At 40.5% G+C, this 20,720-nt stretch overlaps 1 protein-coding gene across 2 annotated transcripts; it reads left to right on the top strand.

Moving 5' to 3' along the window:
• Positions 1-8,261: 8,261 nt before the first annotated feature.
• Positions 8,262-14,762, top strand: LOC113506069. Of its 2 annotated transcripts, XM_026888928.1 has the most exons (4): positions 8,262-9,363; positions 9,493-9,652; positions 10,193-10,243; positions 10,670-14,762. In XM_026888928.1, exons 1-4 carry the CDS (start codon positions 9,313-9,315, stop codon positions 14,542-14,544), a joined length of 4,137 nt encoding a protein of 1,378 aa, XP_026744729.1. In that variant the 5' UTR covers positions 8,262-9,312; the 3' UTR covers positions 14,545-14,762. The 2 variants fall into 2 exon arrangements, with proteins under 2 accessions (XP_026744729.1, XP_026744728.1); XM_026888927.1 differs by having other exon boundaries at positions 9,493-14,762.
• The last annotated feature ends 5,958 nt before the right edge of the window (positions 14,763-20,720 follow it).

The following is a 20,720-nucleotide window of genomic DNA, read 5'->3' as shown; positions in this document are numbered from 1 at the left end:
CTGAATTATGTTCCTATGATAAGAGTTATTGTAATACGATTGATTTGAGTTGAAATTTTAAGATGGTTTTTATTTATCAAGTACATTATTACGACTCCCTTTTATAGAGATACAATATTTTTCACGTCGCAAATAGTCGTAATTTAAACTTACGACTTTATTCGTGTTGTTTATATTACGTTTATAAAAGCATACAGTCGTAACAATAAGATACGACCTTTTTTTAATAAGTATATGGTCGTAAGTACGTAAAACTAGTTTTTTTCGGTAACTACAATTCCTTATAATATCCAGCGCCTGTGAATACATTATTTAAATAATAAGTGATAGGTAAGTACAAAAATATCTGTTGAATATCTTTCACAATAAATTTTATCATTAACGTATACTAAAAATGCTCTCCTGAACAAATGATTTTTTCGCCTTACGACCTTATGCGTGGGAAGCGTCGATATATTGATCTGAGTTATCCGAGAATTCATTAAAGGAGCGTTTTTGTCTTTTTGTTATACTCTTAGTATTTGTACCTGGAGGTGAACGTTAGACCGACATCTTTAAGGCTTGGTTATGGGCACCTGCGTAATTAGTTATAATATTCTCTTTAACTAAGACTGCAAGTATTGCTATTTCTAAATGATAAGCGCTTTGCAAGTATGTTGAGGAATGAGTTCCAAATTGTGGTAAAATAGAAATATAATTAAATTAAAAAAAGAAAAGCCAAAAAGTGGTTTTTTTTTCTGATTGCGCTACTTCTAAGGAGCGATGCAGTAATTGGGATTTGAACTCTCGACTTCGAGCGCAAAAGTAGTGCGGTTGCCGCTGACCACTCGACCAGTTAACCGATTAAATTATTGTTAAAATATTTGTTCTTATGGTGGTAAGTAATAGGAACATTCAACGCCACTTTTGGTCTGCAGAAAAAACAACAAGATCCGAACAAGTACCCACACTGTTCAATTTGTTAACTAGCACTATTTTAATTTTGTAAGTCACTATTTTCAATGTTTTGATCCCCTGTTATCCTTTTTTTTTTTTTTAAGCGGGGGAATCCTCATGGACACTCGCCCTCCCGGGGGGGGAGGACGGGTAGTGTCAGACTCTTACTGACTAAACCTAACCGCCGGGTGACGTCAGCGTTTTATGCCGGCACGTGGAGCTGCTTTGCATTACTACACAGTGCCGACCGCGGGGATCCGCCGGCCGTTGAGGGCCGGCGGCTCGCTTTCGCGTTTGTTTGTGGAGACCGACGTGTAAAGAGCGTCGGCCTCCTCGACTCATACTGTGGTCGCACCTGTTCCCTGTTATCCTGTCTTATGCACTGTTTATTATAGTTTTACCACTTATCGATGAAATGTAGTCAGAATATTTGAAGAAAGCTTAGTATTATAATTATGTGAATTATTTAAACACGGAGCACACAAGAATACGTCCGGTCAACTTCGGCGCTCGGAGGGAGGGAGGGGGAAATGTTCTACAATATTGACGACCTCCGTGGTCGAATGGCGTACGCACCGGTTTCAAGGTATCGCTAGCTCTGAGGTCCCGGGTTCGATCCCCGGTCGGGTCAAATGTAAAAATTCACATTTCTACATTGTCTCGGGTCTGGGTGTTTGTGGTTCCTTCGTTGTATCTGAATTCCATAACACAAGTGCTTTAGCAACTTATTTTGGGTTCAGAGCAATATATGTGATGTTGTCCGCATATTTTACACCATAAAAAGATCTACAACAAAGTCTCAGACGGCATATGTCTATCTTTTAAGGTTTACTCACAATAACCAATTTTTTGGCTAATAATTTATTCCAAAACAAATCTTCTTTCCGAAGCTATTTTTGTTGAGATGGTAAACCTTATCGAAAACAAAATAAATACGAAAAGTAATAAATTTTTAAAATTTCAAATGTTTATTCCAAAGTTTTTTCATTACGATGCAGCGACGATGGTATGAATCTTTATCAAAATTAAGAACGTTAAAGAAATTCTGTGGCGTGTATTAGCACTGCTCCCGTGCGAAGCCGGGGCGGGTTGCTAGTTATAAAATAAAGTACAGTTTAAGAAATCAGACTCATTATAAAGTAAGACTAACATCTTCTCTTAAAGTTTCTAATCATCTTTTAAAGTTAAAAAAATATATAATTAAATCAAATCAAATTAATTTACCAAGAATGCAGGTTACATTAAAATACAGATGTAGGTGTAGTAAATAGTTTTGAGCCATGTACGATTTTACGCAATATCCATACTTATTTACAATATATAAATATTATTAGAATCGATTATTTTTATTTTTTTGTTCTACCCCACTGGTTGTAATTACGTCACTAGCGATCTCTATAAAAGCGAACGAACGGCGGCTGGAGGCCATTTTGCCAGTTGACGTTCGTGTGGAAAGATCGTTGGTGCACGTGAGTTAGTTTGAATTTGTGTAACGGTTTTTCTGTTGTTTTCGTTTGCTAATTATTGATGGTTGATTGTTTCTTTGTTCTTTTAAAGTTATCTTAATATTAAAATTGTGAATGTTCGTGTATAAGCTATTTAAAGTGTGATTATTTCGAGTAAATTGTATTAGAGGTTATTTCGTTTGTTATTTTTTTTAAATCACTCCACTTCTGGTTCCTAAAATCAGAAGTGGGATACACCTGTGTCCACATATCGTTGAGCTTTTAAAAAAAAAAAAAAACAATCAGCCATCAATAAACGATGCCTCGTTCTTCGAGGTCTCGGACTAAGACATCTAAAAAGGGGCGTCGTCGCAGAGATAGGCATTCGTCGGAGCGATCGCATGAGCGTCAAGATTCTTTTGAGCGAACTCATACTCCATCTCGACAAACCACCCCCGAACGTTATCATTCCCGTACTCGTTCTCGTTCTCGTATTCGCTCCCGACGTAATAATCGTGAAAGTACTCGTGCCTCGCATCATGATCGCAGACGATCCCGTTCCGAATCACGTGACTCAGATTCCCACTGTGACAGCTCAGTAAAACAAACCTTGAGCTCGATAATCGCACGTCTTAACGCTATAGAGGAAAGCTCTGTAAGTACATCGCGAACTCCGCCGCATCCAGCCTCGCATAAAATATCGCAAAAAAATAACGACATACCCTCGGTCGAAAAAACATTAGTCGAACTATTAGGTACCGTAATAACAAATAAATCTCGTAACTATTTTGTGTCAAACTTTGATCCGTCGATTCATGATATCGAGGTATGGTGTGAAGAGGTGGAACGTGCTAAAGTGACGAACGGTTGGGGAGATTCTGAATGTCTTTCGCGAGTTTCGAATTGCTTAAAAGGTGATGCCAAGACCTGGCTTAATGAGTGGGTCACTAATGACCGGTCTTGGACAAATTTTAGATTGCAATTTACGCCTTTGTGTCCCCGTAAGTTAGATTTTGCGAACATTTTGTTTGATGTGATGAACGCCACGTCTGACAAATATTCAACGTACGCGGAGTACGCTCGACGATCGCTGCTGCGCTTGCGTGTCGTTAAAGGATTGAGTAGCGAACTTATGGTTCAAATTGTTATACGTGGCATAACCGACCCGCAAGTGCGTGCAGCGGCCGCTAACGCCAACCTTCCCGAAAAGGATTTAGTTTCATTTTTGGCAATTTATGTCAAGCCGGCCCGCACAAAGCCTGATACTCGTCTACCCCCTCATTCTACTAAAAAGCGAAAGGCTAATTCACCTACTTTAAAATGCTACGTGTGCGGTCGGGCTGGACATAGAAGCTACGAATGCCACAAGAAGCCTAAAGCGTCTGAAGGCCCCTCCAAAACCTCGGATCATACTACAAAGTCTTGCACCTTTTGTAAAAAGACAGGTCATAGCGAGAATGAGTGTTTTACTAAACGACGAGTGGAAGCTCACAACAAAAATCAAAATAAAACGGTGAATCTATGTAAAGAAATTTCGAATAGTTCCGGTAATAGTGACATAGCCGCAGCTGTGGTTCAAGGTATCCCAGTGGATGTTTTGATAGACAGTGGTGCGATCAATATCTCCTTGATTTTTTCTGACGTAGTCAAGTTATTTTCTTGTCCCCGCAAAATCACACAGTGCGTTATAAAAGGTGTCAGTGACACAGAAATCATTTCTAGAGAATTCGTTACGCTAACTATTGAATTTGAGAATATTTCCCTTGAAGTTGATTTAGTGGTTGTACCTGCTTCCTGTATGAACACCTCGATTATAATAGGCACAGACGTATTAAATAGAGACGGCATTATTTACTTCCGAACCAAGGACAGGCAGTATCTGACACATTCCTCTTACAATTTTGCTAATGTTAATGCGATCCAGAGAGATATATCTAGTGACGTAAGCACGCCCCTTCAGGGTGACGACAAAATTGCTCTTATGTCAGTTATTAACGATTTTTCGGATTTTTTAATATCTGGCACGGCTACTACTACAGTTAAGACAGGCGAAATGCACATAAACCTTACTAGTGACGCGCCGGTAGTATATCACCCGTACCGCTTATCATACCAAGAAAAAATAATAGTAAGGGAAATCATTAAAGATTTGTTAGAAAAGGGTATAGTCAGGGAGTCGGAGTCTGAATACGCCAGCCCAATATTATTAGTTAAGAAGAAAGACGGTTCAAATAGGTTATGCGTAGACTTCCGAGCTCTAAATCGAATTACTGTTAAAGATCGATACCCATTACCTCTCATAGAAGATCACATTGATCGTTTTGGGTCTGCTAAATTCTTCTCGTGTTTAGACATGGCGTCTGGTTTTCATCAGATCCCCATCAATAAAAGGTCTATTCACAAAACTGGCTTTGTGACCCCAGAAGGTCACTATGAGTACCTGAAAATGCCTTTCGGATTGTGTAATTCTCCGACTGTTTACCAAAGGATAATCAATGGCACTCTTCGGAGGTTAATAGAAACCGGCAACGTTCTAGTCTACGTCGATGACGTTCTTTTAATAAGCGAGACCATTAGCGAAGGGATAAGCCTTCTTCGCGAAGTCCTAAAAACTCTTACAGACGCTGGTTTTTCGATTAACCTCCGAAAATGTTCCTTTCTTACTAATCAGGTAGAATATCTTGGTCGTGTCATATCTCACGGTCAGGTTAGGCCGAGTCCGCGTAAAGTAGCAGCTTTAGTGGATACTCCTGTCCCAAGCACGGTGAAGCAGGTCCGCCAATTTCTAGGACTGGCGGGTTACTTTCGCCGATACATTGAGGGTTACGCGTCAAGGACTGCAAGTATATCGCGTCTATTGAAAAAGGACGTGCCATTTGAATGGGGTCCTGAACAGGAATCCGCACGCCAGTATCTGTTAGAAAAATTGACTAGTGAGCCTATACTTGCAATCTTCAACCCATCCTTGCCCACCGAGCTCCACACGGATGCGAGTAGTGTGGGGTATGGGGCTGTTTTACTACAGACCCATAATGATAATAGAAAAAGAGTGGTCGCCTATTTCAGCAAAACGACTCAAGGGGCTGAGTGTAGATACCACTCATACGAATTGGAGACGTTAGCAGTCGTCAGAGCGTTGCAACATTTTAGACACTATCTCATCGGGATTGAATTCAAACTTATCACTGACTGTAACGCTCTGAAGGCCACTGAACGTAAAAAGGACTTACTCCCAAGGGTGGCGCGCTGGTGGATTTACTTGCAGGATTATAACTTCACCATTGAATATAGAAAGGGTGTATTAATGCCCCATGCTGACTATCTTAGCAGGAATCCACCAGTGGTAAAAGTGAATCATATTGACCGACCACGAAATTGGGCACAAATCGCACAAAGTGCAGATAGTGAAACCCAAGATTTAATTCAGAAACTCAGAGAAGGTAACTTAGATTCGCGGAGATATATCTGTCAAAATGATTTACTTTACTACCGTTATACTCCTGTAGGCGAAGAGCCCCGTCTTCTTTGCTTCATCCCAAAGGGACACAGACTCAGCTTGCTGAGGATATTTCATGATGAACACGAACATATCGGGGCCGACAAGACATTAGATTTGATCCTTAAGCATTTTTGGTTCCCTGGGCTTAGGTCATTTGTAAATAAATATGTGTCCCATTGTCTTGCCTATATGTCAAAGAAGCGTGTTCCTAGAGCCCCACAACAACCAATAACCTCTTGGCAAAAACCCTCACTACCTTTCAATACTGTGCACGTTGATTCTCTGGGTCCCCTGCCTGAATCCAACGGGCATAAGTTTGTGCTTGTCATTGTCGACTCTTTCACGAAGTATTGTCTATTGTACCCCATGTATAGGCAAGATGCAGACGATTTAAAACGTGTATTTAATAGCGCAGTCTCATTATTCGGGGTCCCTAGACTGATAGTTTGTGATCGCGGTCGTATGTTCGAATCTTCTAGTTTTGTAAAACAAATTACTGATTTGGGTTCTGACATACACTACATCACACCTGAGATGCATCATGCAAACGGTCAAGCGGAGCGTTATATACGCACCGTTTTAAACATGATTCGTCTCGAAGTTAGTAATAAGAATGTTTGTTGGTCTGACTATCTGTGGAAACTTCAATTAGTTCTAAATATCACGAAACAGAAAACCACTAAACACTCCGCATTAAACTTGTTAATCGGTTCTGATACGACCACTCCGGTCATTCGTGGTCTAGTTCGAGATGTGGCCTTAGAAAACTCCCGCCCTAATCATCAAGCTTGGCGAGAGTTATGTAGAAGTCGAGCAAGTGAGTTGTTGAGTAAGAACCAAACTGAACAGGATTCTTACGTCAACCGGCACCGATCCTCTCCAAGGACATTTAAAATAAACGACTTGGTGTTCGTGATAAAATATTCGCAAAGCACTGGAAAATTGGACTCCGGCATGAGGGGTCCCTATCAGGTCAAGAAGATCCTACCAAGCGACCGATATGAGCTTAAGTTGCTCACCGGTGCTCGCGGGAAAAAGACCCAAGCGGCGGCACATATATGGTACCGTGGAAAGGAGAATGGTGCCCAGTTACATGCGCATCCTTCTTTGAATGTGAGTAATGGTTTGCTTTTATGTTACAGGACATTGCAATAATATGTGTGATTGACTACGGTTGTATGAGTGATGATAACTGTGGCTGTAGACGTGGTGAATGCTCCGTGGACGAGGCTGGCTAAAAACTTAGCAGTCTGACTTGTGCGGCAGTATTCGAGCTGATAGCTGGACACGCTGCGGCGTTGTGAATGAGAGGGACACGTGCTGCGGTATTGCTGTTCCCACATCACGAGAACCTTGACTTGTGCTGCGGTACTTGTCGAAGGAGTATAATGCGGTGTGCACTGCGGTGACATGCCCCATAGATTGAGAGAAAGTCAGATCGGTGCTGCGGTATCCGATCTGATAGTTGGACACACTGCGGTGATGTCAGATTGGATGTGAGGGACACATACTGCGGTATCGCTGTCCCCACATCAAAGATGCGCTGCGGTGTCATCTCTTTAAAAAGCACATTAAGTGATATACTTATACGAGTAAATCGCTTGATGTGTAGGGGTTTTAGTACGGCCGTACGTTAAAATAAATGTGTGATGTTCGTAAGAGATGAATGTTTTAATAATGATCATGAATGCAGAAACTTAGACTCTTTATTGGCTATGAAAGAGGGCCTTGAATGTGAGATGAACGAAAGAATAGGCATTACTAGTTTCATAGCACTAGACTTATACTGATAATAATGTGATTATAGGTGAGGACAATGACGATGATCTGGCAGAGGCGGGACCTTCAACCGAACCTCCAGCGAATCCAGGAACCAGCACGGCTGAAGAGGCTACCGCTGAGGAGGAGGTGCTCAAGGACGACCACAGTCAGGAGAGGCCGTATTAGAATCGATTATTTTTATTCTTTTTTCTACCCCACTGGTTGTAATTACGTCACTAGCGATCTCTATAAAAGCGAACGAACGGCGGCTGGAGGCCATTTTGCCAGTTGACGTTCGTGTGGAAAGATCGTTGGTGCACGTGAGTTAGTTTGAATTTGTGTAACGGTTTTTTTGTTGTTTTCGTTTGCTAATTATTGATGGTTGATTGTTTCTTTGTTCTTTTAAAGTTATCTTAATATTAAAATTGTGAATGTTCGTGTATAAGCTATTTAAAGTGTGATTATTTCGAGTAAATTGGATTAGAGGTTATTTCGTTTGTTATTTTTTTTAAATCACTCCACTTCTGGTTCCTAAAAATATTATAAACGCGAAAGTATCTCTGTCTGTCTGTCTCGCTTTCACGCCAAAACTACTGAACCGATTGCAATGAAATTTGGTACATAGATTGTTTAGAGCCTGAGGAAGGACATATGCTACTTTTCAACTATAAAAAGGGGTTGTACTTAGTAAGGTCCAAAAGTTTCCGGCCTAACCGCATTGGATTAATCAAAGATATCAAACTAGCTTCACATTGAATAACTTGACTTTTATCGACATACCCACAATTAAAAGTATTAGTATATGTTAAAGGGGTATTAATCGTACACGTAAAGAAACAACAGCTATGTTTATTATTTGATTTATTTTAAACATTGTTTCGAAAAAGTAAAACAACTTAATCAGTACAAATCAATACAAACAATAACTTTGTCGGCGCATCACACATGCGTGTAGGCGACACCGGTGCAGGCGCGGGGAGCGGGGCCGAACGACGGCCGCTCGCGCGTCGCGGCGCTTCCTACCATCACTCCGTTCACGGACGCGCTGACCATCGGGCATTTCACTGTTATCTACTCATTGTTAACTACAGTAATAAACCATTATACAGTCCACTGCCTTTGTTGTATCGACCCGACTGAGCCCAATCATTGGTCCTTCGATCGCGCAAATATAATTACACCAGTTTTGCTGTAATTAACATCGTCGTCAACGTGTACATTCGTCGTGCGGGCCGTCGGACTTTGACCGCTCGCGAGTACAACGTGGCCGAGAAGATTAACAACGAAGTCGTTCCTGTATCAGCTTGCATCGTCATCGTGGGAGTCACTATTTGGGAGTATAATACAGTCTTTGAGTGAGTCCGTTCCAATTAGTTATTTTTTCACACTTTTTCTTACCCGAAAATCGTTATTCTATTTTCCAAATCCTTCGGTGAATATTTAATTTTTCCCTCACGCTTTCCTTTTAGTGTTTCTTCTTATTTAAAATTGCACTGCATATTTAAATACGAACATTTCGTTGAAAAAACGCTTAGTCATTAGCTAATTGCTTTATAATCCGCGTCGAGTCGTTGACCTTGACATTAATTATCGACACCTTTTGTTCACGCACAGCTGTTTTGCAGTTGTTATTCATTACTATCATTAGTATTGCTGTGATTTCGCTTTAAAATGGCTGAGTTAAAAACATTGACTAAGAAACGTAGTTCAATTAAATCAAAGGTCACTATCTATAGCAATTATTTAAACTTAGTTAAAAGTAGTTCCGCAGTATCTGAGTTGCAGCGCTTAGACTTAGAAGAGCGTTTCAATAAGTTCGAGGCCTTACACGCCGACTTTGATGAATTGCAGACACAAATTGAGGTGCTTGCCGACGACGCCGATTCCGCGTTTACTGAGCGAGAGGACTTCGACCGCCAGTTCTTCAATCTGGTGGCACTCACGCGCAGCTTGCTTGGCGTTTCGTCCAACGTTGCAGGATCGGAGGCGGGCTTCAAAGATGCTGACTCAGGTGCACACAATTCATTTAGAAATGGTTTTGTTCGTTTGCCTAAAATAGATTTGCCTCATTTCGATGGGAACTACCAATCCTGGCTTGAGTTTAGAGATACGTTTGGGTCACTGATTCATGATAATAAAACAATAAGTGATATTAACAAGTTCCACTACCTGCGAGCCTCACTACAAGGAAACGCAGCTTTAATTATTAAAAACTTAGATTTTAAAGCAAGTCATTATAATATTGCGTGGAACCTGTTGTGTGAGCGGTACAATAACAACCGCCTTCTTGTGAATAACCATTTGCAGGCTTTATTTGATGTAGGCTCAATAATAAAGGAGTCAAGTGAGTCGATTAGAAATCTAGTAGATGTAATTAATAAAAATATTAGGGCACTTACCACATTAAAAAGGCCCACTCAATATTGGGATGACATAATTATTTATTTCATGAGTAAAAAATTAGATTTAATGACTAGTCGTGAATGGGAAGAACATAGGAATAATCATTTAAAAGATGATCCTACTTTAACAGAATTTTGTACCTTTTTAGGCAAGAAAGCGGACTGGTTAGAATCAGTGGAGTCTAACTGTAATCTTTCAGGTTCGAGTACTATTGTAGCCTTAAATAATAGTAATTTTAATAAAACTAGTACTAATAATATAATAATAAAAAAGTCGAATAATAATAATAATAAATGTCCACTCTGCTCCCAAGCACATACATTATATAAATGTGAATCTTTTAGAGGCTTATCTATAGAAGATCGCATTAAAAGGGCAAACGAATACAATGTGTGTTTAAATTGCTTACGCTTTGGCCACACTCCTAAAAAGTGTCCATTTTCACGTTGCAAATATTGCAAAGTAAAGCACAATACGCTTTTGCATTTAGAAAATAATGAACCTAAATCTTTTGCCAATCCATTGCCTTCTGCTTTACTTTCTGCTTCCCCTTCTTCTTCAAATGTTGTGCTTTCAGCCAATACTATGCAGCTTGCTACTTCTTCGCATATTTTACTGTCCACAGCTGTCGTGAAGGTGACTGCCGTGACCGGTAAGCAGTACACTGCGCGTCTTTTGCTGGACAACGGCAGCACGGCAAACTTTATAACGGAGAAGTTATCGGAGAAACTGGGTTTGTTACGACGCGGTACGAGTGCCAAGGTAACGGGTATTAATAATCTTGTATCCACCAGTACACAGTCTTGTCACCTATCAATAGGGTCTTTATGCTGTGCCTTCACTGTAGATATTGATTGTCATATTATACCTGAAATTACAAAGGTACTCCCGTCTTCATTCGTACACATCAAGCATGTCCCTATTCCTTCAGGTCTTAAACTGGCAGACCCGAACTTTAATGTTCCGTCGGTCGTCGACATCCTGGTAGGGGCTGAAGTTTTCTGGAATGTCTTAGGCAGCAACAGAATAGACTTAGGGAAAAACTTACCTAAATTATGCGAGACGAAACTCGGATGGCTTGTATCTGGTAGTATTTCGCATCAATCTAGCTCTATTTCCCATGCATCTAATAATCTTTGCTATCATTCCCATGTCACTCCCGACTTAACTCAATTCTGGGAGCTTGACACCATCTCAAGCAAACATTCGCACTCTCTTGAAGAGAGAATGTGTGAGCAACTTTTCGCGCAAACCACCGTCCGTAATGACGATGGTGCGTTTGTAGTTAAAATGCCTTTAAAGGGCGATCCAAGCTCTCTAGGACAATCCTACGTAAATGCTAGGAATCGTTTTTTATCTCTAGAGAAGCGGTTTAAGCGTGATCCATCCTTTCAAACCAAATATTATAATTTTATGCTAGAGTACGAGCGCTTAGGTCACATGACATTAGACGCCGACTGTACTTCCTCTGTCGAATCACAATCCGTGACAAAGTATTACATTCCACATCATGGCGTCATTCGGAATTCCAGTACCACTACTCAACTACGCGTAGTCTTCGACGCATCAGCTCCTACTAGTACGGGAGTGTCTCTTAACGACATTCAGATGGTCGGTCCGGTAGTGCAAGACGATCTGTTTTCTATTTTAACACGTTTTCGTCAGCATAGATACGTGGTAACAGGCGACGTAGAAAAAATGTACAGAGCCATCGAGCTTAGTCCAGACCAGCGTTCCCTTCAAAAAATTATCTTCCGCTTTGATCCCTTAGGACCTCTTAGGACTTACACATTAAGTACAGTGACATACGGTACTGCGTCTGCTCCCTATTTGGCCACCAAGTGTTTGGTGAGTCTGGCTGATAACATTGAGGATAGTCGCGCACAGTGCGCCATACGGCGTGACTTTTACGTCGACGACTTTCTCAGTGGAAGCAATACAATTCAAGACACTGTAGAAGTCACTAAAATTGTTAAATCGGTTCTTTCTTCGGCAAAATTTAATTTACGAAAATGGCGATCAAATAATTTGGAAATCTTAAAGCAAATAAATTCTAATAAAGTTAATAATGATTCATATAATATTTTACATTTTTCAGAGCAGCACCTTAACTGTTCACAGTCTAAAACCCTAGGACTTAACTGGGTCTGTGACACTGATTCACTTACATATACAATTAATATTACGTCTACTAGTAAAGTCACCAAACGCCATGTCCTTTCTGTTATCAGTCAGATTTTCGACCCACTGGGCTTGGTGGGTCCGTGCGTTGTCGAAGCCAAGATACTTATGCAACGTCTTTGGCTAGATAAATATGACTGGGACGACGCAGTCTCACTTGAGATTAGTAATGCTTGGTCTGTGTTTGAGAGTACCATTACATCGTTAAATAATTTAAAAATTCCTCGTTGGGTTTTGCGTGAAGACTCTATTACACACGAAGTACACGTCTTTACCGACGCTTCTGAAAAGGCGTACGGCGCTTGTGTGTACATTCGATCATCTAATAGTGTCGGAGTCACTGGCGTACAACTTCTAGTATCTAGAAATCGTGTAGCACCAATTAAATCCACTACAATCCCGAGGCTTGAACTTTGTGGGGCTTTGTTGGGTGCAAGGCTGTGTACTAAGGTTCAGGAATCACTCACCATACCCATTCACAAGTGTAGATTCTGGTGTGACTCAACGATCGTTTTATGTTGGCTCTCTACTCCTTCCAACCAACTAAAACCTTTTGTTAGAAATAGAGTCAACGAGATACAGGAGAGCACATGTGGTCATACCTGGAACTACGTACCGTCGAAGGACAACCCGGCGGATCTTGTTTCCCGTGGTCTTCGGGCCGACATTATCAAGGACACACCCCTCTGGTGGTCCGGACCTTCATTTCTGTCACTTAACGAAAATGAATGGCCCACAATGCCAAATACTGAGAAACATGATTTGCCGGAAGTAGTAACTCATTTCATTAGTAGCAATAGCGATCATCATTCATATCATAATCGTTCAGACGTTAACATTAATTCATCAATCATACATAACTTATTAGAAAGGTATTCTATTTTTACAAAAATACATAAAATATTTACATATGTACAACGCTTTATTTACAACTTAAAAAATAAAAATAAATTGCATGGTAATCTTTCTACACTAGAACTAGAAAGGTCATTAAATTTAATTATACATCATTCTCAAATTGAAATGTTTCCGGAAGAGTACCACATTTTAAAGTCTGGACAGAGATTACCACGTAAAAGTAGGTTACTTCCCTTGTCCCCATTCATTGACGATCATAACCTCATCCGCGTGGGCGGAAGACTTGATAATTCACCCTACGATTTTAATGTGAAACATCCCATTCTTTTATGCAGCAAGCACATTCTCACCAAGCTTATATTTCAAATGCAACATTTAAAGCTTGCACATGCTGGTCCACATTTGTTATTGTCACATATACGACAAACTTATTGGCCTCTAGGTGGTAGAAACCTAGCAAGGTTTGTCGTGAATAGGTGCCTTAAATGTTTCAGACACAGGTCTCAAAATGTGCAGCCGGTAATGGGTCAGCTACCTAATATAAGAACCAATCTTGAATTCCCTTTTCTTAATTCTTATGTAGATTATGCTGGGCCAGTATTGGTAGCTAACCGTAAAGGCCGCGGGTGCAAACTTACAAAATCTTATGTGTGTATCTTTGTTTGCTCGGCAGTGAAAGCTGTACATTTGGAGCTCGTCACTGACCTCACCACCGAAGCTTATATGGCTGCTTTAAATCGATTCGTGGCGCGTCGAGGCAAGCCTCGAAGCATCACGTCCGATAACGGGACTAACTTTGTCGGAGCATCAAATGAGATGTATAGGTTCTTGCAATCATCAAATGTTGCATCTGAGATGGCGCAGGAGGGCATCGAATTTATTTTCACGCCTGCATACAGCCCTCATTTTAATTCATTAGCTGAAGCTGCTGTTAAATCTTGTAAGCATCACTTAAAGAGACTGCTGCATCTCACCCATTTCACATTTGAGGAGATGGTCACTTGTCTCACTCATATAGAGGCGGTTTTAAATTCACGCCCTCTTACTCCTCTTTCTTCAGACCCTAACGACTTTTCGGCTCTCACTCCCTTTCACTTCCTAATTGGACGGCCATTCTTAACTGTACCACACCCTCAGGTGACTGCAGCGAACATTACGACGCTGGATCGCTGGAAGAGGATCCAGTACATCAGGCAGCACTTCTGGGGCCGTTTTCATAATGAGTATACTTCTCTGCTGCAGGCAAAATCAAAATGGTTTCGTTCCAGAGGTGAGGTAAAGGAGGGCACTTTAGTCTTGATCAAAGACAAGGCAGCGCCACCCCTACTGTGGTCCCTGGGTCGGGTCACGAAGACCTACCCGGGCGTGGACGGGATCACACGAGTGGCTGAGCTGAAGACGAAGAGGGGCACCATTCGTCGTGCATTCAACTGCATCTGCCCCCTTCCAGTCGACCACTGAAGAAGATTTGAAGACTTCCCTTCAACCCGGGGAATATGTCGGCGCATCACACATGCGTGTAGGCGACACCGGTGCAGGCGCGGGGAGCGGGGCCGAACGACGGCCGCTCGCGCGTCGCGGCGCTTCCTACCATCACTCCGTTCACGGACGCGCTGACCATCGGGCATTTCACTGTTATCTACTCATTGTTAACTACAGTAATAAACCATTATACAGTCCACTGCCTTTGTTGTATCGACCCGACTGAGCCCAATCAACTTACCAAATAATCTTGCCACGAAGTGCACAGTCCGGTTATCACTGAACGAATGACGCTCGGTCGGTGCGCTCTTGACTTTATATAGTGTGACGCAACCACAATGGTGCCGACCGAGCGTTGTCGTTTCACAACTTAATTTTACTTTTATATTTATTTATTTGTAAATAAATTAGAATAAGATTATTTGATTACATTACATTATTTTATTACAATAGATTATGAAAGATAATTTGAAATAAATGAGAACAGGAAATGAACTATTATTGTATACAATAAATAAATCATGGCGCCAACTGAGGCGTCATCGTTTTAAAACGTTATTTTAAATATAATATCATGTAAACGCTAACAGATTCGGCCATCCCAGCTTTAAGTGTGTCCTTACACTTTTTAGATCAATTTGATATTATAGAGATTTCATATCTGTCATTTGAGTTACAGGCCTCATTGTCCTGTACAACAAAATATCAGGCCTCATTGTCCTGATTAAATAAAAAAAAATGCAGGCCTCATTGTCCTGGCTAACGAAGTTGCAGGCTTCATTGTCCTGACTAACGAAGTGGCAGATCTCAATGAAGTGATCAAATTTTAATTAGAGTATTAATTAAATATTTAGCTAAGAACGCAAATTAATCGGATTCTTCCTCACTCAGAATATTGTCATTAGGTCTTGAAAAGTTTAACCAAGGCTTTAGTTTGTCAATTGCGACAACGGTGGAGTATTTTTTGTTATTCTTTCTAGTAATCGGCGTGTCTTCTATCTGATACCCATCATGGTCATAAACTTTAGTAATTTTATAAGGGCCCTGGAATTTCGGGATTAATTTCTTACTATTGCCCGTAGCCGGGACATGTCGTTCTTCTCGAACTAAATCACCTTCTTTAAAGTGAATAGGTTTGCATCTAGATTTATCGTATCTTTCTTTTTGTTGCTTTTGCGATTTCTCTACAAATGAGCTAATTTCCTTTCTAATGCAGTCCAAGTCCGTTTCGCTATTAGTCGTAACGCCATGACCTATGGCTGATATTAACTTATTATCACTTATGCCCTTAGGCCTAACACCAAATAGTGCTTCGGCGGGTGTTCGATTTATACCCTTGTTAAAGGTATTATTTATACCCCATTGAACTTCCGGCAAATATTCTTCCCACTTACTCTCTGATGTCCCTATGCACTTGGCTGTTAATGAATCTACAATAACTTTGTTGTATCATTCAACCTGCCCGTTTGCCCGAGGAGTGGCTACACTATTTAGGACGTGTTTGATACCCTTCTCGATTATAAAGGCCTTAAAGGAGTCACTCGTACATGATGTTCCTCGGTCCGAGATTATCCTACGTGGCACACCAAAAATCCCTAAGTATTCTCTCATAACTTTTAAAGTAGAACTAGTTTTAGTGTTCCGAACTGCTCGAAGGTAAATGAACCGCGTAAATGCATCTATTAGGACTAATATATAATTATTACCTCTTGTGCTCTTTACAAAGGGACCTACATGGTCTAAATGGATAGTATCAAATGGTTGGCTGACTTTTTCGATTGGATTAAGGAAACCGGGCTTCTTTCCGGCAGCGGTTTTAGAATATGCACATTCTAGGCAAGAGGTGACGTACTTTTTAATAAAGCGTCTCATTTTGGGGAACCAGAAATGAAGCTTAACCTTTTCGAGAGTCTTATCCAGGGCAAAATGCCCTATGTCATCATGGTTTTGTTTCACAACTTGCCACCGGACGCCTCTAGGTACAACCCACCTATCGCCATCAGGGGTGATTCTAAATAGTTTACCACTTTTTAACTTATAATTATGTTTAATGTCCGTGACCTCCTCTAGATTAGGATCATTCAAAATACCTATGATTCGTTGAGTTTCCGAATCTGCACTCTGAACAGTCGCAATCCAATCAGATTCAGTCACATGACTTAGAGCATCCACATGGCTCATGGAGGCCCCTGGTTTATACTCAATGCTAAAGTCAAAGTCTTGCATGAGGGTCCACCATCGGGCCACTCGGGGCAACATATCTCGTTTCGAAAATGTAGCTCGTAAAGAATTGCAGTCGGTAATGACTTTAAAGGTAACCCCTATGAGATAGACCCGGAATTTTTGTAAAGATGCTACGACCGCGAGGGTTTCTAAATCGTAGGAGGAGTAGTTTTGTTCTTCGGGTGTTGTTTGTCGACTAAAATAAGCTACCGGTTTTAATTTAGATATATTGTCTCTTTGAAGCAGAATTCCAGCGATTCCTATCTTGCACGCATCGGTATGGAGTTCGGTATCAGCCGTTACGTTATATAATGCTAAAATTGGTTTCTGGATCAACTTATCCTTTAACGTTTGAAAAGATGTTTGCTGCTCTTCATTCCATACCCAAGGTGCATCCTTTCTAAGGAGTTGAGTTAGTGGTTTAGCAATTATAGAAAAACCTTGCACAAATCTTCTGAAAAAACTAGCCAAACCGAGGAACTGTCTAACATTGTGTTGGTTCTTTGGTGTGGGAAAATTTGCTACCGCAGAAATTTTCTTTGCTCCAGGCTTTATGCCATCACTCGAAATTTCAAAGCCTAAATAATCTACGGAACGCCCAAAGAAAACACATTTTTTTAATTTTAAAGTGAGCCCGGCATCAGATAAAGCTTGTAATACTAATTCTAAACGATCTAGTCCTTCCGAAATATTAGTCGATGGTATAATAATGTCATCTAAGTATGCTAGGGCTTCTTTATACCGTAGGCTACCGAGGACCTGATGCATTATCCTCTGAAAAATAGCTGGTGCGTTGGCCAAACCGAAGGGCACCCTATTAAATTCAAAATGACCTTCGGGGGTTACAAAAGCAGTTTTGTATTTATCTTGTTCGCGAATAGGAACTTGATAATAGCCGGAGGCCAAATCAAGAGTCGTAAAAAAAGTGTTTCCAGAAAGGACATCTAACTGATCGTCAATGTGGGGCATAGGATAATTCTCCTTAATAGTTTTTTTGTTAAGTGCGCGGTAGTCGATGCATAGCCGATATTCTCCGGTTTTTTTCTTAACTAAGACTACTGGACTAGAATATGAGGACGTAGAGGGTCTAACAATGTCATTTTCTAGTAGCTCATTAACCATCTCTCTCACAACTTCTTTTTCTTTCAATGCCAATCGATACGGCCTGTAAACTACTGGATCATTATCTTGCAAGGAAATAGTCATATTAGATATTTTACAGTTACCTAATTCGGATAAGGAGAACGCAAAACAATTTCGAAATCTGTTAAGAAGTCCTAAGAGACTGTTGATTATAGACTGGTCTAAGTGTTCACCTATACTTAAATCTGATGCAATTATCGATCTAAATTGTTGTTGACAGTTCTGGGTGGACACACATAGTACATCCCTCTCGACCTCGTCAAGCATGATTTTCCCACGAGCAACCAGGTGACCCCTGGCAACGGATATTTTCCCCGTATTTATGCCATTGATGACAATCTCCCCTTCACCAGCATCATTAAATTGGAAAATGCCATTTAAAATGTAGTGATAAACTTTATTTTTGTATCTTAAACCCCCTTCAATAAATAATGCCCCTGTAAATTTTGGCTTGGTATATACTTTTACCATAGTTAAACCAGATATTGTAGTAGATTCCAAACAATGTAAATCAATCTTATTGCCAGTTTCAAAATCTGAAAAGTTTTGCAATATATCAAAACGGTCGCTCGTTTTATGTATTAGGATATGCGGTTGTTCGGTGAAAGTTTGACCCATCATCAATGGCACTTGCATAACGTTGTCTGGGACCAAAAGTAGCTCCGTGTATGCCCCAACCCCATCAATTTCGACATACGCAGTAATTCTCCCCAAGACTTGCACAATAGAATTACCGAAGCCCTTTAACCTCCTGCGTACATTTGTCCTATACATAGTACGTAAGAAGAAAAAAAAAATGTGGCCGTCATTTTGATTGGAAATACAAAACTATGTAACTTGTGATGTACATTGGCAATACTAATCCATGGTAAAAAATAAAAACGTCAACTGTCATCTGTCATTTTGCCTAAAATGGCGTCCGGAGAGAGACGTGTGGCTGGGCGTCCGCGCAAAGGTAAATAAATCTTTATTCATCTTTTAAAATATTTAATAAATATGTGTTATTTTGTGCTAAATAATATATTAGGTGCAAAAACTAAGGGTTTGAAGTAATATTTTGTTGAGAAAATAAATAATGTGGGCCTAACCTCAATTAATTTTTTTATGTCCTCTGCAAAGTACAACAGCATGTAATTAATAGTTTTTATGGCTGAGTTCTGAAGTTCTATGTAAAGTACATATACGTAAATAGATGTTTGTTGCAGTGGTAACAGACGATAACATTGCTGACGTCTTAAATGACTCCGAATTTGACTTCTCTGGTGATGATTCCGATGAAGATCCTGAGTTTATCCCACCAGAATTCCAACAAAGGCCAAATGACCATCGTAACAGTGAGTCTAGTAGCTCGGATGAGGAGGAGATAGCTTTGGTTACTCCTGTGGATTCTCCTACACCTTCTACATCATCGAATTCCTCATACCTACCATCAACTAGAGGACGACTTAATTCTGTATCACGGAGGCGGGAACGTTCGCGTGGTCGTGGCCGCACCCGTGGCCGAGGTGTTGGTTCGCCATCGGTATCTACCAGACAGATAGCTATGCGAAACAATGCTAGCACTCAAGATAAATGGGTAAATGAAACACTGGACTCAGAAATAAAAGATTTGATGCAGCCTGCGTACATCCAGAAAAATACAGAAGAATGGGAGTGGTATCAATTCTTTGACCAATACATCGATGATGATATCCTAACAAAAATCGTTGATTGCACTAATAGAACGTATGTTTTAGAGACAGGAAAATCTATGGGACTAACATTAAAAGAACTAAAAATCTATATTGGTATTACTATGATTATGTCTGCATTACAGTACCCGCAGATATCAATGTATTGGTCAGAAAAATGGAAAGTACCGTTAATAGTCATGGCTATGACACGAAATAGATTTTTCTTTATCAGACTAAGATTAAAATGTGTCTATGATGCTGAAGTTACGCCAGAACAAAAAATCCAAAAAATCTGGAAAATCCAACCGTTATTTGACCGCATACTATCTGGATGTCACGAACAAAATCGGCCTCAGGAAATGAGCATTGACGAAATGATAATTCCTTTTACCGGAAAATGTCCTATGCGTCAATACTGTCCCAACAAACCCAACCCTGTGGGCCTCAAAGTCTTCGTCTTAGCTTCGCCAAAAGGTATTGTTTGCGACATGGCTGTTTATCAAGGAGACACAACATTTCCTGATTTAATTAACAAAGGCTTCAGTTTGGGGGAATCTGCTATTATTCATCTGACAAGAACATTGGTACCCGGACATTTATTATTCTTTGATCGGTTCTTCACAACTGCAAAACTCTGTGACGAGTTATTAAGGCTTGGGTTTCATGGTACAGGCACTATTATGAAGAATAGAGTTCCAAAAGACTGTGTTCTGACAGAAGAAAAAACATTTAAGAAGAAACCAAGGGGAAGTAGTGAAGTCAAAGTAAGAGAAGACAATAAAGTTGCAATTACAATGTGGCTTGATAATAAGCCAGTCCTCATGATGTCTACGTGTTATTGCAATCAAAATCGCGATGAATGTGAGCGATGGTCAAAGAAAGACAGCAGATACGTAACAGTGACGAGGCCTGATGTTATCAAAAAGTACAACGAAAACATGGGCGGAGTTGATCTCGCTGATCGAATGCTTTCAGTTTGTCCCTCGCGCAATCGTACAAAAAAGTGGACAATTCGTGTAATATCTCATCTTTTCGATTTATGTGTGGTGAACGCTTGGCTCCAATACAGGGCTGTAGAAGCAAAGAAGGGCACGTTAAGGAAACATATTGTACAAT

Source organism: Trichoplusia ni, chromosome 28 (genome assembly GCF_003590095.1).
Source record: "Trichoplusia ni isolate ovarian cell line Hi5 chromosome 28, tn1, whole genome shotgun sequence".
NCBI lineage: Eukaryota > Metazoa > Arthropoda > Insecta > Lepidoptera > Noctuidae > Trichoplusia > Trichoplusia ni.
Note: the sequence above shows the minus strand (reverse complement) of the source record. Positions and strands in the feature narration are given on the sequence as shown.